The 22,338-nt window shown below is 45.6% G+C and overlaps 1 protein-coding gene across 1 annotated transcript; it reads right to left on the reverse strand.

Moving 5' to 3' along the window:
• Positions 1–1,249: 1,249 nt before the first annotated feature.
• Positions 1,250–20,401, reverse strand: LOC144130239 (alpha-(1,3)-fucosyltransferase C-like). Its single transcript, XM_077664212.1, has 3 exons — positions 20,319–20,401; positions 9,568–9,671; positions 1,250–4,075 (listed from the first exon to the last, which is right to left on the reverse strand). Coding segments are annotated over exons 1-3 (1,278 nt in total). The 5' UTR covers positions 20,321–20,401; the 3' UTR covers positions 1,250–2,903.
• Between the last annotated feature and the right edge of the window lie 1,937 nt (positions 20,402–22,338).

Raw genomic sequence — 22,338 nt, forward strand, 5'->3', positions numbered from 1 at the left:
TACAGAACTATCACCGCACCGCTAGCGCAACCTCTACAAAGGATAAATTAGAGCTAACATCTCTTGCTCGCCGTCGAAGGCACCCTCGCCTTTAATTCATAAAATAATTTACCGTAACCCCAGTCTGCGCAGCGATTCTTATACTTGCACCGTCACATGTTTCATCACGAGTTAATCATGCGTATAAAATTGGCATTCCTTTCTTTAAAACAAAATGCGCAGCAGTCGTTTCTTCCACGAACAGCAAAGGACTGGAACCACCTTCCCGGAAGTATAGCCTCCATCATCGATCATCAACGTTTTTGTTCCGCCTTAGCTACCATTCTGAAATTGGAACTGAAATGCCCTGCGCTTAACCACTGTATACAACGACTCCCCTCTTCAATGCTCTCAAGCCTTGAGGGTAGAATAAATGAAATAATATGAAATCAGAAGATGGGAGGAATTGGAGGCCCTCCTTGCGTCGCAGGATCCGGATGCCCAACTTCTCTGTGTGAACCGAGGTGCCAGTGCCATGGCCCTACGTGGCCTGCACACATCCGCGTAAGGTGAGAGCTGTGTGGTGGTCCCGAGACCTTGAAAGGTCCGACCTCGCTTGCTAATACAGTTTTCCTTCATCTGAAATACCATCAGGTTGTTTGCTGTATGTACACAAAAACAAACAAATAATAGCAAGCAGACTGCCGAGGATATCAGAAAAGTAGTGACGAACTTGATACGATAAAAATTAATAAGTGTGTAAGCATCACTTCAGGGTATCAGGTTTCCGTAAATCAGAAATTTTTCACATCAAAATAAAAGGCCATTTTAAAGAAAAGAAGAACTCCCTCGCATTTATTAACTACGATCGATATTTTCGCATTAGCTTGTTTTGTTGAGGACGCGCTCAAGATTGCTTTTTTGTGTTTTAACAATACGCAAACAATTGGTACGAGATGAAGCGTTGAGGAAACAGACAAGCACAATGGCGTAAGCTTTGTTTCGTTAACTTGAAAAACAGTGTCGCTTTCTTATCGCTCCCAGTACGTGTTCTTGTAGTTCTCTTCTCCAGATAGAGTCAATTACCTGACACGCGGCTGTTATGCCCGACTAAATATCGCAGAGCGTATGTAATTACGTACGCTCTATAGCTCTCGCTAACGCCCCACTTAATTTCTATTGTTCGGTAGCATATGTTTATTACCACCAAGAACTGAGTCCTGCCTCCCATCACCACCAGTTGACCATGTTTTTGAAAAATGCGTAATGTCGCATGCACAGCTCATTTTTTATTCACAATATTAAGTTGTACAGATACATTTGCCAAAGCATGGTTTAGCTGGTTTTGGCTTGTTGCTTAACTAGCGGCTAAATACGGCCTGAAAATGTTTGATCCAGAAATGCACAGTGCTGTAAAATAAATTGAAATATAAAACAGCGTTAACACACTTATTCTGCAAGAAAAACCAGCAACCATTTTGTAGTCATTTCGGCGCTGTTGCACGCGTATGTTTTCAAGCTTGCCGAACCCTGGTTCGCAGCTCTCGCAACTGCTTACAAACGTTTTGCTAACTTTAGTCGTCTTCTGCGTGCCTCGTCTACGCTGTCCTCCGTCATTTGACCGCTTTTGTTTCAGGAAGATGTACCAACTGACCAAGATTTCCACTTTACTGCAATGCCTTTCTCCTTCGCTGGGTATCTTTCTAAGTATGCACGGTCCCGAGAATCAGGCAACGGTTTTCGTCGGCGCAATTGCCATCATCACTTGCAGAACGCGTACTGTGCCCCATTTCCTCAGGGTGAATTCGGCGCCCAAAGAGCTCGTCGCATTCTTCGGCATCCTGGAGCCATCTTTAGAGCAATGGAAGCGGATAGCCCAGATATGTAAATCCGAGTGCTGGAGGCAGGTGAGACTACTGCACGACTAGTTTTGAGTTTTGTGCTTCACTGGACGCGGTGAACACCCCGGCGTTCGCTGCCTTACCAGTTATTTTGTGCGTGCCTCGTCTCATCGCTCTGTTGCGTCTTTTGATTGTTTTTTTCCTGAAAATCTGCCAACTGACCGAGATTTCTTCTCTAATGTCTAACCCCACTAGTGGTGTCCTGAAGCCAGATCAGTCCATGCTTGCCCACAGCCGTTATCCACATCCGCAGCTGTTATCCAAGAATCACGACGTCTGGCCGTGGCGGATGTAAACACGGCGTGTGCGAGCGACATATAGCAGCGAAGCCAGGCAAGACTTGCGGCCGCCGGCCGCGCAAAGCAACGCACACAACTGCTGGAATATACAAAGCGTGGGCAGGCTGCACAGAACCGAGATCCTGACTGCGGCTGATTGGAACGGAGTATCGACAATGCGCGGTCGCAACTGGCCTAATTATAACGGCTTGCGGGCCTTCAGTCTGCCATGCGCGACCACAACCGGAACGTTGCAGCGTGCCCCATCTATTTTGCGTTTCTGCGTTACTCACACATTTAACCAGATAATATACGACATTTGTCACCGAACACCTGCATCGTCTGCTGAAACTCCTCGGAACCGACTCTCATCCGTGATCGCTCCAACAAATGCCACCACTGAGCAATACTGGCCTTTTACGGATAAATGAGCGTTTGTCAGGAAATTGACATCCTTAATTCCTTCGGAAGGAGCCAACCCTGCTTACATAAGCAAACAGCATTTCCTTCCTGGAAAAGAGTATTTGGGACATATTCGTCTTGCTGAGCATAAATTTCCAAAACAATTCAGCAAGCGTAGAGGCCATACTGTCCTATCTGCTCCGAAGCAGAATCTTCTCAGTCCAAGTGAAATGGGTGTTGGTTCTGTGAGATCGATAGCCAAAGGCAGGTAGCGTAAATTAAAAATCACGTCGGCTTAACTGGTGCCCACGTTGGGCGAGTCCCTCTCTCGGCGGTTGTCACCCTAAACTCCCCACCTTCGACAACGGCTTCCACCTCGCCACCAGGTTTCTATGTCACTATACGACGAACTACGCTGCATAATTGTTGTGTTGTGGGCCTTTTTACAAAGATGGCAAAAAAATCTATATGGCCGTTCTACATCCTGACTGTCCTTCCACTTGAAATAAGAGGTATATGCTGAGTAGTTTTTCGATACATCAACCAGGTGCTCAGCAAGATGCTTTGGCGATCGGAAGGCCAGCGCATCAATGTACGAGTTCGAGGGTGCGACAGCACTATAATTAGCGCCGCCAAACACCACAGGTACTATGTCGTACGCTAGCGCTATGAAAAGTTTTTCTGTGGCGTAATCAACGCATATAGAGTTTTCGAAAGCAAGCATGTAAAAGTAATTACGTTCAAAATGCTTGTAACAACTGTCTTCTTGGTATCTTGGACATCTGTAGAGCCCGCAAGAGCCATAAACATCGACCTGTAAGTGCTGTCTCAATTCCCTGAGGAACGCTTCACGCCTACCATGTGTCTGGCAGTTGCTTACCACCCAAACAGCAACTTTTCGTTTAGACTCCCAGATTATCCGCAGGTCCTTTCTTGAAGTCACAGCGCCATTGCGATGAACGACCCTACCATAAGGAAGATACACATCCGAGTCAGACCGGTACGTCATGGTCCAGTTGAACATATTTTTCATGTGCCTAAAATTAGAAAAGGGCGTGTTTGGTGGGGACTCCAACGTAAAGAAAACCCATTTCTGTTTGTTCGAACGGTTAGAGGGCATATCTTCAATGTCGCGTACATGAAATAAGATGACTTCGCTGGAGGCCAGTAGACGCCGGTCGTTGGTAATTACGCAGTTTGAATTACAGCCTTCTACTAACTGTTCGCCGATTCTTGTGTCATTGAGCTTTCCATACCACGATCCAAAGTGTTTCGTCCACATCATTATTCGTGGTAAACGATGTGCAGTGCTGATGTTTCTCGACTGACGGTGATGTCTGAATCGATGAGCGATGACCTTGAATTCGTCCTGTAGATTCCATGAAGGCTTTCTGTTCAGCACCGCGCTGTACATTAATATGTAAATAGCAGTCAGTGCAGTGACTAAAATCGCCAGCTTGATACCCGGCTTGATGAGTAAGCTGGGTTTGGAGACAGTGAGTAAGCAGGTGGGTCCTGGAATCAGAAACATAGGAAAGAGTGAGCTCATTCTTTAAATCCTGCCATGAAATCAAGTAGTCAGATTCAGCTTAAGCAATACGATCTGGTGAGGACTGCCAGCAGTTTGGTAAAAATAATAATAATAATAATAATAATTGGTTCTGGGGGAAAGGAAATGGCGCAGTATCTGTCTCATATATCGTTGGACACCTGAACCGCGCCGTAAGGGAAGGGTAAAGGAGGGAGTGAAAGAAGAAAGGAAGAGAGAGGTGCCGTAGTGGAGGGCTCCGGAATAATTTCGACCACCTGGGGATCTTTAACGTGCACTGACATCGCACAGCACACGGGCGCCTTAGCGTTTTTCCTCCATAAAAACGCAGCCGCCGCGGTCGGGTTCGAACCCGGGAACTCCGGATCAGATGGCAGTTTCCGAATATTTGGAGGCGCAAAGAGGTGTCCAGCAAGCTACATAATTCTTTGTTAACCAATATTTCGAATGATTTGCTGTAGTTGCGTTTTCCAACAACTCGCGTTCTTAGTTTACTTTAGCTCTCGACCGAACTAAAAGCCTCCTCCCCACCCACCAAACTCCCCTCAAACCGAGTCCCGATGTCCGAATGGATTCGCCATTATGCCCGTGTTTATTTTTCTCTCTCGTTACGGTTTCATAACCGGCAAACAGCTCCTAGAGTTAACGTCATGAAGAAGCTGTCTCTCATGGAGAGCCCAAGAGTTCACTCAATTTCATATCTGAGGCGACTGCGTCAAGCTTTGAAATCTTCTCTCAAGGTCCAGATATAGGCTCTTAAACATGCTGCTCGAAGCTACATAACCACTATCTTAATTGGGCATCTGAGCTCAACGTGCTAAATGCAGGTCAGCACTACGTATTGTGATTTCATTATTGTGCACTCTAGGCACCAGCGCGGCATTAATAACAGTCGCTCTGAGGCCTAAGTCTGATTCCTGCACTCCTTCATTATAATCACCAAGCGCAATGTACAGTGCGCTAAGCAGGCAATGCAGCTCTGTTTTTCTGTTTACGACGCCCTACTTGTACTACTTTGGTCTTTTTTTCGCTGAGGTTTCGGAAGAGACCAAAAAGGCTTACTCGCTCCCATCAAGAATTAACAGGAGCTCATGGCCGTCGTATTCTCTCTCTACGATAGGGTTAGCTTTGGCACCGCTCCCCTGTGAGGAGCACAGCAACGCAATTTACATCAATCAATTATACCCTCAAGTGCGGTGTGAAAGGTAAAAGACACTAATGCGTGCCTAAGAAACACATTAAATTCAGTATGCACTCTGAAAATGACAAACTGCTGCTTCCAGGTTCATGACGAAATTACCGCCACGCATCTCAATTATGTGACGCGCCATCTATTCTTGTCGCTATAACAAGTTCGAAAGGAGCGTCAAAGCTTATGTGAACGTCCTATCGTATTAATGCGATTGCGTTAATAGTGCCCATCATGGCCTGGCACAATTTTTTCGTATCACTTCGTAGACATCGCTACTTCCTTCGCCCTCACATAACGCTTAACCTACACTTAACAGTACTATGCCATAGCATCACAGATCCCTCGCGCGCAAGTATTTCTTCCCTGTCGCTTAGATTCTCTCTTCATGCCCATTTGTATGAGGAATTGATCGATCTCTCCTTTGCAATTTTTGATTGCGCGGAATCGTAATACCATTAATTGCACAGTGGTGAAGTGGTTAAGCGATGGTCCACTGCCCCGAAGGTTGGCTATTTCAAACACAGCCATCGAGCAAGCCCTCCCCGGGCAAGCCGTCAAGACCAGTCTTTAACGTCCACCTGCCACAGTAGGCAGTTTAGATAGAATGCAGTGGACAGGTTGCCATGTTCATCAATGGGGAGGTTGTAATGTTACTACTTGGCTACGTGATCTAGATGGCAGGTGTGCCACATTCTTCCTCGCTCGTAACAATGCCGCGACGCTAGATTTTCCGTAGTACGGAAGTATTAACGGTGTCGTGCTAAAACTGACCAGGAAATGGGGATTGCTTCTGAGCCGTATAGCGGAGGCTTTATTGCAGCCCCCAAAGACCAAAAACTCCTGAAAGGTGAGGATAACGATACTCGTTTCTTGAAAAAAAGTTTAGAGCAGAAGGTGCTCCTTAAATGCTGCACTGCACGGCTAAGAAACAAGCCATGTTGCTTTGTTACATTTGGCAAAAACGACTTGTGCACTATCGCTGAGCAAAAGTGCAGCAAAAGTTGAGGACAGAGTTCAGCCTAGAACGAGCACAAAGAGAGACCCTAGGACTTCGTCAGTTTCTACGGTGCTAGTACAAATCAAGTTCACCTATAGTGAAATTTCTTTAAATGCAAAATTTAATTCTTGGCTTCCTCCTCAAGAATTTCCAGTAGCGCGAATTTAGTCGCGTCTGTGCCAACGCATTGGTTAGTCTCCTCTGAACTTTCCCCGTGCAGAAAAAGCCAGCTTGGCTCTGCATTTTCCTCACCGCTGATAAAATGTACGAAATGTGCGGACTCTGCCCTTTTTATCATTTCGTACTCAATTAGGAAATGTTGCTGGGCTAGTTCGCACATGGTTTCTCCTCTCCACCTCTTTCGTGTTCGTTGTTGTTGTGGCTTCGTATGACTGTTAAAGTTTTATCTCCGTCGTCTTTTTCTTCGATTTCATTGGAAGAGTAGAACTTCCTGAATTCGCTTAAAACATAGTGACTGGCTAGTTGGTTCTGCATACTGGAAAAATTGCAGCGCAGCAGTAACAAATACGAGACGAGAAGGACGCAAACACAAGCGCTGACTAACAACTGTGTTTTATTGCTCTGAGCCAGCCTATATAAGAACTAGGTACAAAACAACACAACAGAAACCAACACATCACCTCACGCATTCGTTGCACGATTATCGGAATTATCTCCCGTTCCTCCAATCTTTCGTCCTATCATTGGCGTTCAGAAATGACATTTCTTTTTCACTAAGGCACACAGAGGGGTTGGTGACACACTTATCTGCGCATTTTGATATCGCCAGAGCTTCTGCTACCAACCTCGTGGTGGTGTCCCGACACTTACGAAGAATAACTGTGCTTTCAAGGGCAGGGGTGCAGCCTTTGCCCTGGCTACAGTGTAAGGCGAGTTCCCCTCGAGGCCCATGGTGCCGTCAAATTTCAAAATGTCAGTAGCTTCTTGGAGCTGCTGGACACTTACCTGAATTCCACCTTTGCACAGTTCGAAGACCACATTGTCTCTCAAAGAAACGGGATTTGCATTGGTTCTTGTGTCGCGCCCGTACTAAGCGATATATGCCTTGGTGTCCGGGACCGCAAGATACGGGAACGATGCGCTGAGTTTGGCATAGACGAAGTGTTTAGGTTTGTAGACGATTTTCTCGTAATCTTGAACGACGAAAACGGTTGTGCGAATACGCGAGTGCCCGAAGTTTTGACAATGTTTTCAGAGTGTCTTCGACCGTTGGAGGGGACTCATGAGCGGCCAGCCAACGGCCACAATAGGTTCTTAGATTTAGTTCTGTACTTTGGCTCTGATCACGTTTGTTGGGCCTGTGAGCCGAGGGGTAAAAAACCAGTCCTCCCGTATGCCTCAGCGCTCTCAAAGCTTGTGAAGAGGACCATTGTGAAGTCGTGCTTTGTGAGCGCTCTTGAGAAAACATGTGGGCACCGTAAAGAGGAAGCCTTTCGAAGCCAAGTGGGTCGGCTTGAGCAAGCCGGATATCCAGCGCATCTCCTAATTGCTGTTGCAGAGGGCATACTGAAACAATCGCGAAATGGGCCCACCACAAATGAACGTCGAACAAAGGCAGCTGTGATACCATACCTACATCAGTATCACACAAACTGAAAAGGATAGGAAACAGAGCGGGAATTGATATTTTCTTCTCGGCCCCGAAGAAACTGCATCAGTTGTGCAGAGGAGTAAATTCTGACACCGAACGTGAGCCCGACTGCATGACGAGGCACCGTCCGCGTCTCGTCGATTGCGAAAAAGATGTCGTATATTCAATTCCCCTGTCGTGCGGCAGCATCTATATAGGCCAAACAGGGAGATGTCTGAACACAAGGCTACAAGAGCACAAAAGGAACCTAAGGGACCCAAACTCAGGGGAACTCGCCTTACACTGTAGCCAGTGCAAAGGCTGCACCCCTGCCCTTGAAAGCACAGTTATTCTTCGTAAGTGTCGGGACACCACCACGAGGTTGATAGCAGAAGCTCTGGCGATATCAAAATGCGCAGATAAGTGTGTCAGCAACCCCTCTGTGTGCCTTAGTGAAAAAGAAATGTCGTTTCTGAACGCCAATGATAGGACGAAAGATTGGAGGAACGGGAGACAATTCCGATAATCGTGCCACGAATGCGTGAGGTGATGTGTTGGTTTCTGTTTTGTTGTTTTGTACCTAGTTCTTATATAGGCTGGCTCAGAGCAATAAAACACAGTTGTTAGTCAGCGCTTGTGTTTGCGTCCTTCTCGTCTCGTATTTGTTACTGATGCGCTGCAATTTTTCCAGTTCCTGAATTCGTTTTTTAAAGGGGCAATTAGGCAAAATTGTAGTCTGCCTGAATCGATAGCTTACCACTCTTCAAGAAACCGTGCTTTCAATAAAGTCTGAGCTTTTAAGAGCTAGAAAAGGCTGAAAATTAAGTACAGGTGTGGCCATGACCAGCTGCTTTACCAGGCAAACTATGCTTTGTCAATGCACTTTTCTGTGCAAGGGCCGTGAGGCTTGGCTATATCCTTTTTATTTCCGAAACGTCCTTACTGAATTCGTATTGTTCTTGGCGCCACGCGTGTGAACTGAACGGCACTAAAATTTTTGAAACTCAGTTCTCTCAATAATGCACGCCCACAAAGGGCCGAAAGCATAATGAGGGTCAACAAAAACGAGAGGATTCTGCAATAAAAGCAACCACTTTCAGAGAACATTTGGAGAAGCAAAAAAAAGCAACGAACTGATGCGACATACAAAAAGGATTACCAGCGTACAAGCAAGAATATGAAGATAATCATGCTACGTCTGTTCAACCAATACTGGGCTTAGAGAGGTGTCGACACACTGCATTCATGCATCAATAGGATTCACGAAAGCGAAACCCACCTCATCTTTTGGCATGGCTGTAAACTACTTGATTAATTTCTCGCGGATAAGCGCGGGCGTTTTCTTCGAGCAGTTATTTTAAAATTTGATGCCAGACTTGTACTTATTTTTCATAACAACGGCTTCCGCCTTTTTCCACCGCGAATATCTGACATTGTGCACCCCAACCATATCAGAGCAAGCTTGGTGTTTAAATACTTCCACTATTTTTCACACATAGCGGCGGTCCACTCCCAGTAAAACGCATAATTGTCACGCATTTTAGAGCCCAGTAGTTTTTAATAACGTCAAATCCGGTTTTTTCGGAACGTGCTGCGTGACATCTATATCTGTTCCGCTGAAATTCAAGTATTTTTCTAAGATTCTTCATTATTGCAGAAATAATGATTCCCAACTCACCATATTTAAAGCACCTTGCCACATTTCTACTGAATTCGTTTCGAGTGACCGCTCCTTGGTCTCCTGGAGTCTTTTGCTGGCCACGGCCACTTCCATGGTGAGCCCTGCGGAGCGCACAAATAGCAACAAAGCCATAAGTTTTGAGGAAGGCTCAAGCTTCCATTTTCATGTGGCACGATTTCGTAGTGTATAAAATCATAGTTTGCTTTGTCTTTGCAATGTAGGCGCTGTAGTCTTCTTTTGAGACTCGTACACATGCTGATATGTTCTAATGAACATCGCTCGACGTTGATGATGAAAATTTTTATTTAGAAAAAAAATCGGAGCGGGAATTATGGGAAGGTGGTTGGGTCCTCAGTGCAGAATTTCGTTCCCAAAGGTTGTCTTCCGTGTTTTTGTTCGTCATCGAGGTTCGAGTGGTACCGGAGAACTACCTCTCATCCCTCTTACGTTGCCTGAGTTCTTAAATCTACAGAATTATTAGCCAAACAGGCTCATATCGTATGGTATAGGTCTGCGTATTAGCCACATGAATTACGCTATGAGTTCAAAGCTTCTTAAATTATATTGTGGAACTTTATCTGCATTGTTCAATGACATAGTTTGCTGTTGTCTGAGATGACATTCTTTGGCTTTTTTAGCTTTTCCTCGTTAGACGGAGGTGTTATGGTATTCCGGCATAGCTTATCAAAGGCTGAAACGAGTCACCTGTACAGGGAGGGAGGCGGAGGGATGTCGGGGAGAAATGCACGGGCAGCGGCATGTGCTAGCTCGTTTTCCTCTACTCCATGGTTGTCTGTTATCAAAATAAACTGTTTGTTGGATTTGCAAGCTCTGTATTATTGCAGGATTGTGCAAGCCAGCGGTGCAAATCTGCCACAAATATATTTTCTGTATACTGCAAATCTGCGTTGATGTATTCTGATACACGATGTGAGACCGCCAGCGCAATCGCTTCCTCTTCTATCTGTGCACTTTCTACTGGCATGACAAATAATGAAATGACTACGTGTCCCTGGTGGTTTGCCAATATCTCTAAAATTCTTTTTGATGTGACCCTCGGGATCTGAAAAGATATCTACGTTAAGACGGATCTCCAGATTTATTGTATCTCCGATGCATTTCCTTGGCTCTGGCAGTCCTGCTTGCTTAGTGATGCTCCGAATGCATGTCTCTATAGAGAGGAGCAATCCGAAACAACGATCTCTGCTCTTTTGGAATAGTTTGTCTCTGTACCGGTGTGGTAGAGTTGTTCAATTCCCGAGTCATCTAACACCCTATGGCTCGTTGTAGTCCTCTTATCTACCGTTATTACTCGTTCAACGAGCTTTTGTGAGTTTGGTTAACGTATTATGCACCCCCAATGTATGAGCCGTTCTGTAGACCTTTTTTAAGATAGTCCCATTACTTCGTTATGGGTCTGATGTGTTGGGACGTGAATCGAAACGCATGACAGTCGCCGTTCTTGTAGTGGACAGCATAAACTACCATTAGTGTGTTGCCAAAGGGAAGTTATCTGTTGCATTCCCTTGTCTTGCGGCGCCAGTTATCTAGATCAAACTGGTCGCTACCTGAATGTTAGATTGCAGGACCGATTATGAAACTTGGGAAACATCAGCGCGCCTTGTGTTCCTATAGATCATTCCAAAAGTTGTGAATCTTTGAAGAAACAAACCAGATTTCGTGAAAAGCTTGTTTACTGTTCAGGAACAAAGGCATGGCCGGCAGGGAGATGTTAGGGTCTTTTTTTATCGCTCAAACAGGCTAAGGCTCTCTCAGCACGCCTTGAATAGTGCTATAGACCACTGAGATGGCGTTGGTTGGGACACAGCTCGAGCAGTTGTTATTTGAAAAAAGTGACAGGAATGCTAAGTGATGGCTGTCATTTTGCATTGTATGTTATTTTTCAAATAAAATTTCAGTTGGTAGTTGCGTCATGTCTAATCCTTCTCTTGTTTCGCGTGCGTCACCGCTCGGTGCGTTCAGACAACAGAGCTATTTAAACCGCACTTTCTCAATTAAAAGCATTCTACTCATTATAAAAAAGTGCAACTAGGCTTTAAATGAGAATATTTTTTTTATTATTCTTCTTTTTGTAATTATGCGGTTCTGCGAGAGATCATTTGAATCGATTTTTTCGCATGTGTGCGGACATTAACCACCCTGCATTCCCTCCCTTACTACTGATTTGTAATCCAAGAATTCGCCCCGACTCCAACTGGAGAAGAAGAACGCTGTGTAAATTGATTTATACTGGTGTAACGTCCCTTTTCTTCTTACTATAAGAAGTTCTTATTTTTCTAGAGAGAAACGTAAGCTGCACTCCTCTGCATAATTTTGAGTAATGGTGGCTGCTTCTTGAGTACCTCGTAAATTCTTCCTAAATTACCCATGCTTGTTCGAACTGTGATATCGGCTGCTTACATTGCGTTCAGAAGTCGCCCTTACACTTCAAGTTTAACCCCTAATTGCTTGTGAGCAACGTTAAAGACAGGAGGGGAAGGAATTGCTCCTTGCGGCGTGCCCCTCGTGCCCATATGGATTGGCTAGAACTAATATCAGCAATTCCAATGTGGGCTTCTATATGTTGTAAAAAGTCCCTGATGTAATTAAATGTGCTTTCTTCACACTGAGGTTTGCGTAGGTTTTCTAAGACTTTTTAATATTTTACATGGTCGAATTCACTCTTAAATTCTAGCCCTAATATAGCTTACGTAATGTATTTGCCGTTTAGATTATTTTTTTTATAAGACTTAACAATACATCTTGTGTCAATAAGTGTTCTCTAAAGCCAAACATATTGTTCACCATGTAACCATTTTCCTCTAGATACGTAGTATGTCTTCTCTGACTTCCTTTCTCCATTGCCTGTCCCCAACATGATGAGTGTGAGACCGGTCGGAGCTTACGTTAAAATCAAAGCGGAGGTATCAAAGGCAATGAAGGTGTCTAAAATGGAGTGCAATAAATGCATTTGGCTAGGACCAGGAAGCGTCAGCAAAACGGAGAATGATACGCAAGAATATGTTTTCACTCAATGTGGAAAGTATGGAACGCTACAACATGAGATGTCAGATTTGCAAAAATATTGAATTCCGGTAGGCAAAGTAAAAAACGGGCTTTTTGACAGAAGTATTGGAAACAGTATAAAATACTCGAAAGGAGAATAAGCGGATGATTCATTTCTATTTTAGGATTTTCATTTTTTGTTTTGCTTGCCCCATTATGATGGGTGTAGGCTCAGCCAAATGCAGAGTATGTTCGCTTGAATGGAACCCGACCCACCCGCCCCCCCCCCCCCCCGCACATGGCATATATGGCAAACATACAACATACAAAGTCTCTTGCAAATTATGTAATACTCTAAGAACTCCAAATGAAATATTAGATAGAAAACAGCAAGCACAAATGCAGTAGTATCAGATTCGCGCCATTCATATTTAAAGCTTATTACAGGAGCCTTGTTGTGACGGCACGCAGGTTACATTTTTCTACCTGCACGTCGCTTCAACAAAAAGCATTTAAAAGTCACGCCATGGTATAACACAACGTCTGAAACCCAAGTTGAGTTTTAAACTTGAAAAAGGCCAAAGTTCTTCTGAACACCGACTTATTGGCACAGCTAAATAAGGACATAATTGAAAAACTCTCCCTCACATTATGTGTACGATCGTTTCGTCGAGATGCCCAGCCCACATAAGCTTTGGTGGATGGAGCAAGTCACGAATCAAATCCTCCACGTCCTCTTCAAGCGGCCCCAAGCTCTCTGTTGACAATACTCCTTCAAAAAAAGAAAACCTCCGAGGCGCCAAGCAAGCACTTCTCCCACCATGTGGCACTGACCTCCCTGGCGGACTTGCACGCTGGGAAGAGGTCTTGCTTCGAAGCTTGCGCCTCTGTGTCACCCCCCCCCCTCCCCCTGTAACCTGGTCGTGGCCGGCACAGTATCATGCCCCTTTCGGTGACTCCTGCCCCTTCTGTCCTTCTGCTGTCTGCGAGGCAGACACTAAACACTTGCTTTGGACCTGCACCTATTTGCGTCCTAACAGGCAGAAATACCTGCTCCTGTGCGACTGCCCCCATGCCGTCCACGAGATGTAGAACAATGCATTTGGGCCACACCACCTGATGTTACAGGAATTTCTTCGAGAGTTCAATGCAAACCTATATTTGAAAATATTACTCCTTGCCAGCAGGCACACTGTCGCAATAAAAAAAAAAGAAACAGACAAATGTCAAGCCGAAACTCCGTAACTACAGCAACTGTGTGCATGCGCAAATAGGAGTGGGGCTGAGTAATAATAACCTCTCGCCGTACAATCTGTGGCCTAACTGTCACCACTCGCGGCAAAAAGTGCAAAAGAATCAGGCTACGCACTTAATCAGAGGTTCATTGCATTCACAAAGAGAAAATTATTAAATGAATAAGGCGTTATTAATACTGGGTGATATTCCTTAAAATATTCGTAATGGGCGATGGGATGGAACAAGATTGCATCGCTTGTGAATTGTTAGCCTTCAATTGGGGAACACCGATAATGACCGAAAAAGAAGCCGCGCTCTTGACGCGGCCAAAAAGGCCGTCGCCAACGGCTTCCGGATAGTGTATAGATAGACTGCGGAGACATGGCAATATCACAATGTACAACATTGCATTACTAACACCACGCGGTGGTGGCGCCTTGCACTGCGCAGTGTGCAGTGTTTGAAGTGTAGAACAGGCATGCGGCGGGGGAGGGGGTTTCTTGTGTTGATTTACGTGGGTTTATTTCGATGTTTTATTGTCTGCTGGTTTTGCGCGTTCCACATTGTCTTCTTTTTTACTGACTGCCACCGCGCGAACTCGGCTAAAACTCCGACGTGCGCAGAACTCTGAACAATCTGCAGTGCAGTCCTGGACAAATCTCACGACGGCCGCTCTTGCATCGTGCGCAGCAAGAAACCAGGGTGAAGTTACGTATAGTGGATTATCCTTAAGGCAGACTTGGAACGTCCCATTAGATTTTGCGGGATTTGTCAAGAGGAACGCTGCTTCACATGTGTTCGTGACGTTGTGTGCACATCGACTTAGAATCATCCTTTAATGTTGCTCTGAAAGGTGCCCTCAATAAAGGTGCTCTATTGTTCGGATGTTAAGGGAAGCTAGCCCCTTCACGAATATACTGCTGCCTTGTCGCTTATCACGAATAAGCTGCCTTATCGCAACTCACCTCAATCTACCACGTATGTATAATAAGCCGCTTCTTTTTAAAGGCGCATCCGTCTCGATGGCGCGAAACTTGCGCTGGGGAAAAGAGTAGACACCTAAGGGTTCATGCAAGCACAAATTCTAACGTGTTGCGAGTGTCACTTCTTACTGGATGACAGGGCATTGGCGCGCATTTACTGCGCAAAACCATAGTGGGTCCATGCTGTGATTCCTGGGCAAATAGGACATGTCTCTTTCGAAATTCGTGCAATCGCACCGCCGGGCGCCTTGAATTGGTGTCGCCGCAAAGACCACATACGACTAACTTCTGCACTTGGAGCCCCTCCTGTTAGTGGACTAATTGGCGAAGTTGGTGCCCCCGAGTTCATGGCCTTTCCCGCAAGTGGCAGCGCACGGACACTGCTCTGGTCATCACCGCCCACGAGTACTTTGGGCTAACCTAAAGCAACTCATATACGTGGGTCAAGACGCTACCCCACTCGAAATCCGCATCCACTCGAGAGATTTCAAGCCGAACTCTAAATTAGAGCTAGCTGTGTGTAACTTAGAGGAGAGGAATGTCACGTCTGATAGGACACCGCTGATAAGGTATCCTATAAAGTGCGCTTGTAGTGCGAAAGGTTAAAAGCCGAGGGCTTCTATCTATCGCCCCCTCTTTCGACCGAGCCATCAGCTGCTAAGCATAGGGCGATAAAGGACGGTCTGACGAGAGCCTTTTTGCTACTTTGTCTCGGCCGTGGCTCATGTAAAATAGAAAAGAATAAAAAAGCCGTGCACTCTTGGCGCATACTTTTACTGAACCTCTGTTGCTTCGCATAAGACTGTGATCAAATTTCGTCTGGCTACGTCGTACGTAGTCCTTCGCAATGCTGTGGAACCTAATGATCACAGGCAAACACGATAGCATATATCTGTTTAAATTTCAAAGTTCATTGAAGAGCTTAGTGGATAGTGTTTGCCATATAATCAAAATAGAAAAACTTGAAAGCTGCGTATGGGAGATCACATTCCAGCATTATTCAAGGCAAAACGCTGAGGCCGCGCAACCACACTTTACTTGCTTTTCTAAGAAATTGGTTTGCTTTCTGGGGGTTTAACGTCCCAAATCGGCTCAGGCTATGAGCGACGCCGTACTGAAGGGCTCCGGAAATTTCGACCACCTGAGATTTTTTAACGTGCACTGACATCGCACAGTACACAGGCGTTTACAATTTTTCCTCTCTCGAAATTTGACCCCCATGGCCGGAATCGAACCCGCGTCTTTCGGGTCACCTGCCGATCATCAAAATCACTGTGCCATCTCGGCGGCCCCTTTTTACGAAATTAACAACACTGCGAAGCTGCAAGAACTTAAGTAACCGAAAGAAGTGACTAGGAGAACAACTTACTCTAATGTAACTTATATTCTCAGTCCAATGCACAAATTTCAGTTTGGAGGGAATCACACTTTGTCATCACGGCACATGATTGTTAGGGGCTATAAAGTTTTCCAGAATGAAAAGCAGAATTCCCCATATGCTCCCTTGCACACAAAGCAGTCCAAGCTTATCACTGCTCTAGGAGTGGAATGAGAACTCTCTGCGATCAGTGAGTCTAAAGCAGGGAATGACCAATTCCGCATGTGTCGGCATGTAGGGAGAACCTAGGCAACAGAGGAATACTTGCGTCGGAGGGATCTGTATTGCTATCGTTTTGTACTCTTAAATGTACATTTGGAGCTATGTAATCGTAAAAAAAAAACATTATACTTGTCTGCGAAGTCTAACGAAGGAGGACCCTAGGCCGCTGAGAGGATAGTTAACACTATCGCGTCATACCATGAAGGTGGAGCATAAGTGTCCCCTCTAGTTGTGGTTGATTATGTATATTAATACCGAAGGGTACCCGGCTTCTCATGCGACAGCTTTGAAGGCCCCGTTCCCAAGAAAATCCGGTGTCGGCCTCGTCGGCATCGGTGTTGTGGGCGAAAAATCAGGAGCATGACTATGGCAGGTGGCCCCCAGAGCAGGCAGGTGGGTCGCCTTGGTCACTTGACCTTGTGACGTCATCACAAACTGCTCACCGGATTGCGTGCAAACTGCCGACCCTGGCAGGCGGCAGTTGAATTTGTGATTCGTCGCGGAAGGTTGCTTGGGAAGAGCAAGTTGTGTCTCAAGACACCTACCGCTGGCAGCACCGCCCATCACCGGGCTGTGGCGCATCGCTTAACCGCTGCAACACTGCGCCAGGAATACTATGAGGATTCCTTGCGTTCTATTATTCTAAAGTAGGGAATGACCAATTCCACATATATGGGCACTAACCAATCAACACTAATACATCACACCGTTAACACGGAACGTAACTGTTCTGTCCAGTTTTAGTGCGTCAAAACTACGTTCCCCACTCAAAAATCTTCCCGATCCTTGTCTGAATATTTCTGGATCTGAAAATCGAGCCTTGAACCTAAGCCGCAGTGAAAACCAAGTTCTATGACGCCTAATTTTGCATTTTGCCTAACGACGCTGAATCACGCCAGTATCACTTCAAAGTTGACTTTCTTATCGAACCCTCCTATCACTACTTAGAGCACATGCTGTGCGAACGGGCTACTCGAAGAAACCACAGCGAGGGTGAAGTGAGGGCAAGATTGCGAAAGAGGAGAGTAGTAAAGTAGAGACTATACGGGTAGCGAACTACAAGGTGCATCCGGCTGCAGTACTGTTCACATGCTTGAAGCACGCATAGACGTAATCACATGCGATTGTAGGCTAGCGTGATAATAGACAAAAACAAAACAAACAGCGGCGCTGTGGGCTTGGGTAAAGCCGGTTTACAGGGCACACGAGGAATATTGCGAAGCTGCAGGCAAGTGCAGGTCAGATTTAAGGAAGCAAGCGTACACGGAGCACATGAACGATGCACCGGTTGGAGGAAGCTATGGCGGATATGCCCAGACGTGACGTTATGGCGAACCTTCTTCAAAGTAATAGGAGACTTAACGAACATAACAATAAAAGAAACGAAGATCAAACTTAGAAAGAACACTAAACGCGGAACACGGTTGCGGATGGCTTGAACGTCTTAGTCCAAAAGATGCACAAGCAGCGAACTGTGTAGGAAAGGTTGTGGGGCATTTACGATCTGCACAACCGCGCATCATGGTCGCGTTATGGGAAATAATAACTTTTAATGTCTATTAGGCTAAGGAAAATAGTAGTGACTCTCAATCTGAGCGCAGTCACAGAACCGCGTCTTGAAGTGTGGGTAAATGAGAACTGCAAAGGAAGAAGTAAGGAAGATTCACTGTTAGAGACAGCTCGAGGCTGTTAACGTGAACTGACAAGGCACATCCACCGGCTGCTTTTTCATTTCTCCTCCATTCAAATGCTGCACCGCAATCGGTATAAAAGTCGCCGGGTGAGTTAAAAAGGAATTTGCTTGAGGAAAGCAGCGTTATCTACGGGCCCAAAAAAGATGTGAGCCCTTTGGGAGCGTACACATTTAAAAGTAAAGTAAATTAACGTAAGTCGCTATCTCTGAGAAAGACTACGTAAGGAAGTCTTACAACTAGAGACATTCATTTACAGCGTAGAGTGGTAGCAACAATAGGATGGTGACAGAGAAATAAGAAAGCAGGTTTGCTGACGGCCCAAAAGCGCTGATGCACCACTAACACAAGCGGAAGTTTTCATTCCTTTCGCCTTAACAAAATCCTTTCTGTAATTAGACATGGCGCTGAAAAACTGCTAGAGGTCCCTAGTACTGGAACAAGAGAATAAAAACGACCGGGTGTTTAGCCGACGTATCTGGGTAAGAGTCCCCAACGAATGTATTGCAGCCTCCACCAGCTCGACCCTGTTCCAAGTTCACTTGCATCCATAAACGCCGGCTGGCACGTACAGGTCCGCAAAGTTCGCTGTTCCAACAACCACGAAAGTGTGAGCCGCGCAGTACATGTGGATTGTCCTATATTTCGCCAAGGTCAAGGATGGTTTATACAGACCAAACGGGATACTCAATTAATTTGCTCCTACATCGGCATAGGAAGGCGATTTCATACCGCTGTCTCGTGAGGTGAATATAACTGGGCAATAAAAGTAAAAAACTGCTTCAGATATTGGGATAATCATTGACTTAGTTATATACGGCCCAGACACGTGCGATATCCTGCTTTCAATTCATGTGTTCGGTAAGGAATTGGACTTTCTCGGCTCGGCTCGGCTCCAGTTTATATCGGTACCGCCTTTGACTGTTATGGTTGCCTGTGCACGTAGGACATGGGGATGATTACTCTGGTTTTCTAATAAACTCCAGTTGAATGTCTGTGTTTTTCTTTTATGTGTCGTCTCAGGACAGAGTTTTACGTCCTAAACAGTTTCAAATACAGTCACTCCACTTAGTTCTCTGCAACTGGTTGACACGTTTCTCATTCTGCGTTACCGACGCAGTTACTCTGACGGCAAAAATCATTTCTAAGAGTTATGATGCGAAACGATTTGTGTACAAGCACTGACTTACGTGGCGCTCGGTGAAATCTGTCTATGCCCTCGGTCAAAAGCATGGTTCTCAAAAAGTGCAGAAAACAACTCTTCTCTACCTTCGCCGCTAGAATTTTTTTAAGGATTGGGCTGAAGCAGCATATGGCCGGTAAAAATAACTGGAATGCGTTACTTCAATTGTTCCGGTTGGTTTGCATTTTTTAATTCTGCCTATTCTCTAGTGCAGGTAGTTCAACTGTGTGATTGCTGCAAAAATGATATGAACTGCGGGGCCACTATATAATAAGAGATTTATTTGGTATTCACCTTTTTTGCACTTTTGAGATAAGAATTCTTAGAGCATAGCTCTTGGTTCCTAAATAAAAAAATTTCCTTCTTCACAGCAATCCCACTACACAAATGCCATCTCCGTCAAGCAGCTCAGTTCTTCACGATAGAGACTCACATGATCGTCTTCATCGACCGGTGACAGAGTGCCAGCGCACAACGAGATCACTGCTTTGCGCAGCAGACTGCAGCCGCATGTGCTCAACAGACAGTGCTTTTCTAAGTTCAGGACGCCTACGAATGTTGCCGTAGCTGCACCCTACTAAGCAAGCAGGCGCTTTGAGACATCGCGGTAAGATGGTGGGTATGGCTCTGCATTGTTAGTGCAGTCACAATTAACATTAAAATGACAAGAATCTGTCGCTAACGCGATAGCAACAGGGAAATTTAAGACCAGGAGATATCAATACATCGGAATGTTGAAAGTAGCGAACGCGCTGCAAGTTGGTGCCGTTCAAGGTTCTCTCGGCAATAAATGCTAAGGCCTTCTGTGTGACCTACAGTATTTTAATAGCATAATGAGTAACAAAGCGCGAGGCGCAGACTTTTATCTAAACAATGGATGTTCAGTTCGACGATCCTGCTTAAAGCGCACTAAGCACTCGTTTCCTAAATGCTGTGATAAGGCAGCCGAACGTGAGGTCATATATACCATATTTTTAACATATTATATGCATTAGAAATGGCAGACAATTAAACATAATAGCAATAACTCTTAAATGCATTTCACTCACATTGCCTGGAAACCACGGCGAACCTGAACCCAAGCAACAAGCACAACCGCCACAACGTCTGGCGCTGCTTTCTCTAGGCAATATATTCCGAAACATGCTAAAGGCTACATATAAATGCCGTCCTTGCCATCTGTCATCTGAGCGTTCTGTTCTTACAGCTGTTTCGGCTCCAGTAGCATTGTCGTCATGCCGGTGGAGTCAGGTGCTATGAGACAGCAATGAAAAATGATAAATTGTTTTGAGGAAAGGAAATGGCGCAGTAGCTGTCTCGCATATCTCGGTGGACGCCCGAACCGCACCGTAAGGGAGGGCTATCCAAGAAATGGAGACGGTGTCAGAACTCGTCGCTAATTCCGGCGAAGAGCGGGCGAGTGCCATGGCTTGTTATGCTGGGAGAGTAGCGATGAACGATGAGTATGCAACCCAAACTGAAACCCAAGTTCAACTGCTGTATGGATTCACTTCGATGAGTGGTTACGAGGACAAAACATGACAACTGTCAACATATAGACAGGTTTTGAAACCTGATTTGGAAAAAACTTGTGTACTGACAACATGCAAAGACAGGGTCAGAAGGGAGATTACTTAGGCTTTCGTTTTTGCTGGGAAACGAAAGGGGTTTTCAGCACGACTTGAATAGCACGATCACAGAGTGAGATGGCGTTTGTTTGGAAACAACTCACTGAGTTGTTAAAGGAATAAAGTGACACGCGGGCGTAGTGATGGATCCCATTTCCTTAAACATCCTCATTAAATATCACTCGAAGGCGTCGCACCTGAGGATACATAATAATTAGCGGCCACAAAGCAGCCTTTCGGAATTCTCCGAAAGGTAGAATTTCAGAGGAAGCCAAACACATCCTCTCAACAAACAAAATTGATCGAAAAATATCCATCAAATTGGTACTTGCGCAGGAATCTGTTCCTGGAACGAGGTTGTGACCTGCCGCGGTGGCTCAGTGGTTTGGGCGCTCGACTACTGATCCGGAGTTCCCGGGTTCGAACCCGACCGCGGTGGCAGCGTTTTTATGGAGGAAAAACGTTAAGGCGCCCGTGTGCTGTGCGATGTCAGTGCACGTTAAAGATCCCCAAGTGGTCGAAATTATTCCGGAGCTCTCCACTACGGCACCTCTTCTTCCTCTCTTCCTTAACTCCCTCCTTTATCCCTTCTCTTGCGGTGCGGTTCAGGTGTCCAACGATATTTGAGACAGATACCGCGCCATTTCCTTTCCCCCAAAACCAATTATTATATTATTAACGAGGTTGCGCACGAGCTCGCTCGAGACCTCTACTTCCGAGCTGCCGTAGAACAGCCCGGGTGCAAGGGAGTAAAAGATTGCATTATTACATACCACGAACTTACCGAAAACTATAAAATACATAGAAGGATATTTCCACCCCCAGATCAGTCTCTCTCCAATAGTTCGGCACGATTTGGAGGCGGTTACAAGATAGAAATTACATCTGCCCAGTCTGGATCTAGCTGACACAGACTGAAGACGAAAAAGATTCAATATGTAAAAACTTCGGTGAAAGGGGCACTCTTCATCACATAATTTGGGAATGCGCCGATTCTCCGGGCGCCGGCTTAAACATCAACAGTAGAGATCCCCGAGAAGATTCGCTGCGGAACGAGGACCCCGCCATCCAGCAGCAAGCCACCCACCTGGCGGCTGAGTCTGTGAAGAAACAATGGATCTTAGTCTGCGGAGCATCCCCTTCCCATGTCCCAAGACTGCGTGCCGGGACCGGGGATTTGGGGCCTCCTTCGCGGTAGGCAATGTAGTTTTCCTTCGTTAATTCACCATTACTTACTGAAAACAAAGAACTTGTAAGGTAGAATAAACACACGAACTAAAATACAGGTATCCTCACCACTGTAGCGAAAGCTACATTTGCCATGAACTCGCAATGTCGCCGAGCTCGCATTCCCACGGTGGTCGCACTGCACCACATGACTAACCATGTAACTGCGCACGTGACCAACCGCGGCGCCGGCAGCTGCTCCGCACCAAGTGAT

Source organism: Amblyomma americanum, chromosome 4 (assembly GCF_052857255.1).
Source record: "Amblyomma americanum isolate KBUSLIRL-KWMA chromosome 4, ASM5285725v1, whole genome shotgun sequence".
Lineage (NCBI taxonomy): Eukaryota > Metazoa > Arthropoda > Arachnida > Ixodida > Ixodidae > Amblyomma > Amblyomma americanum.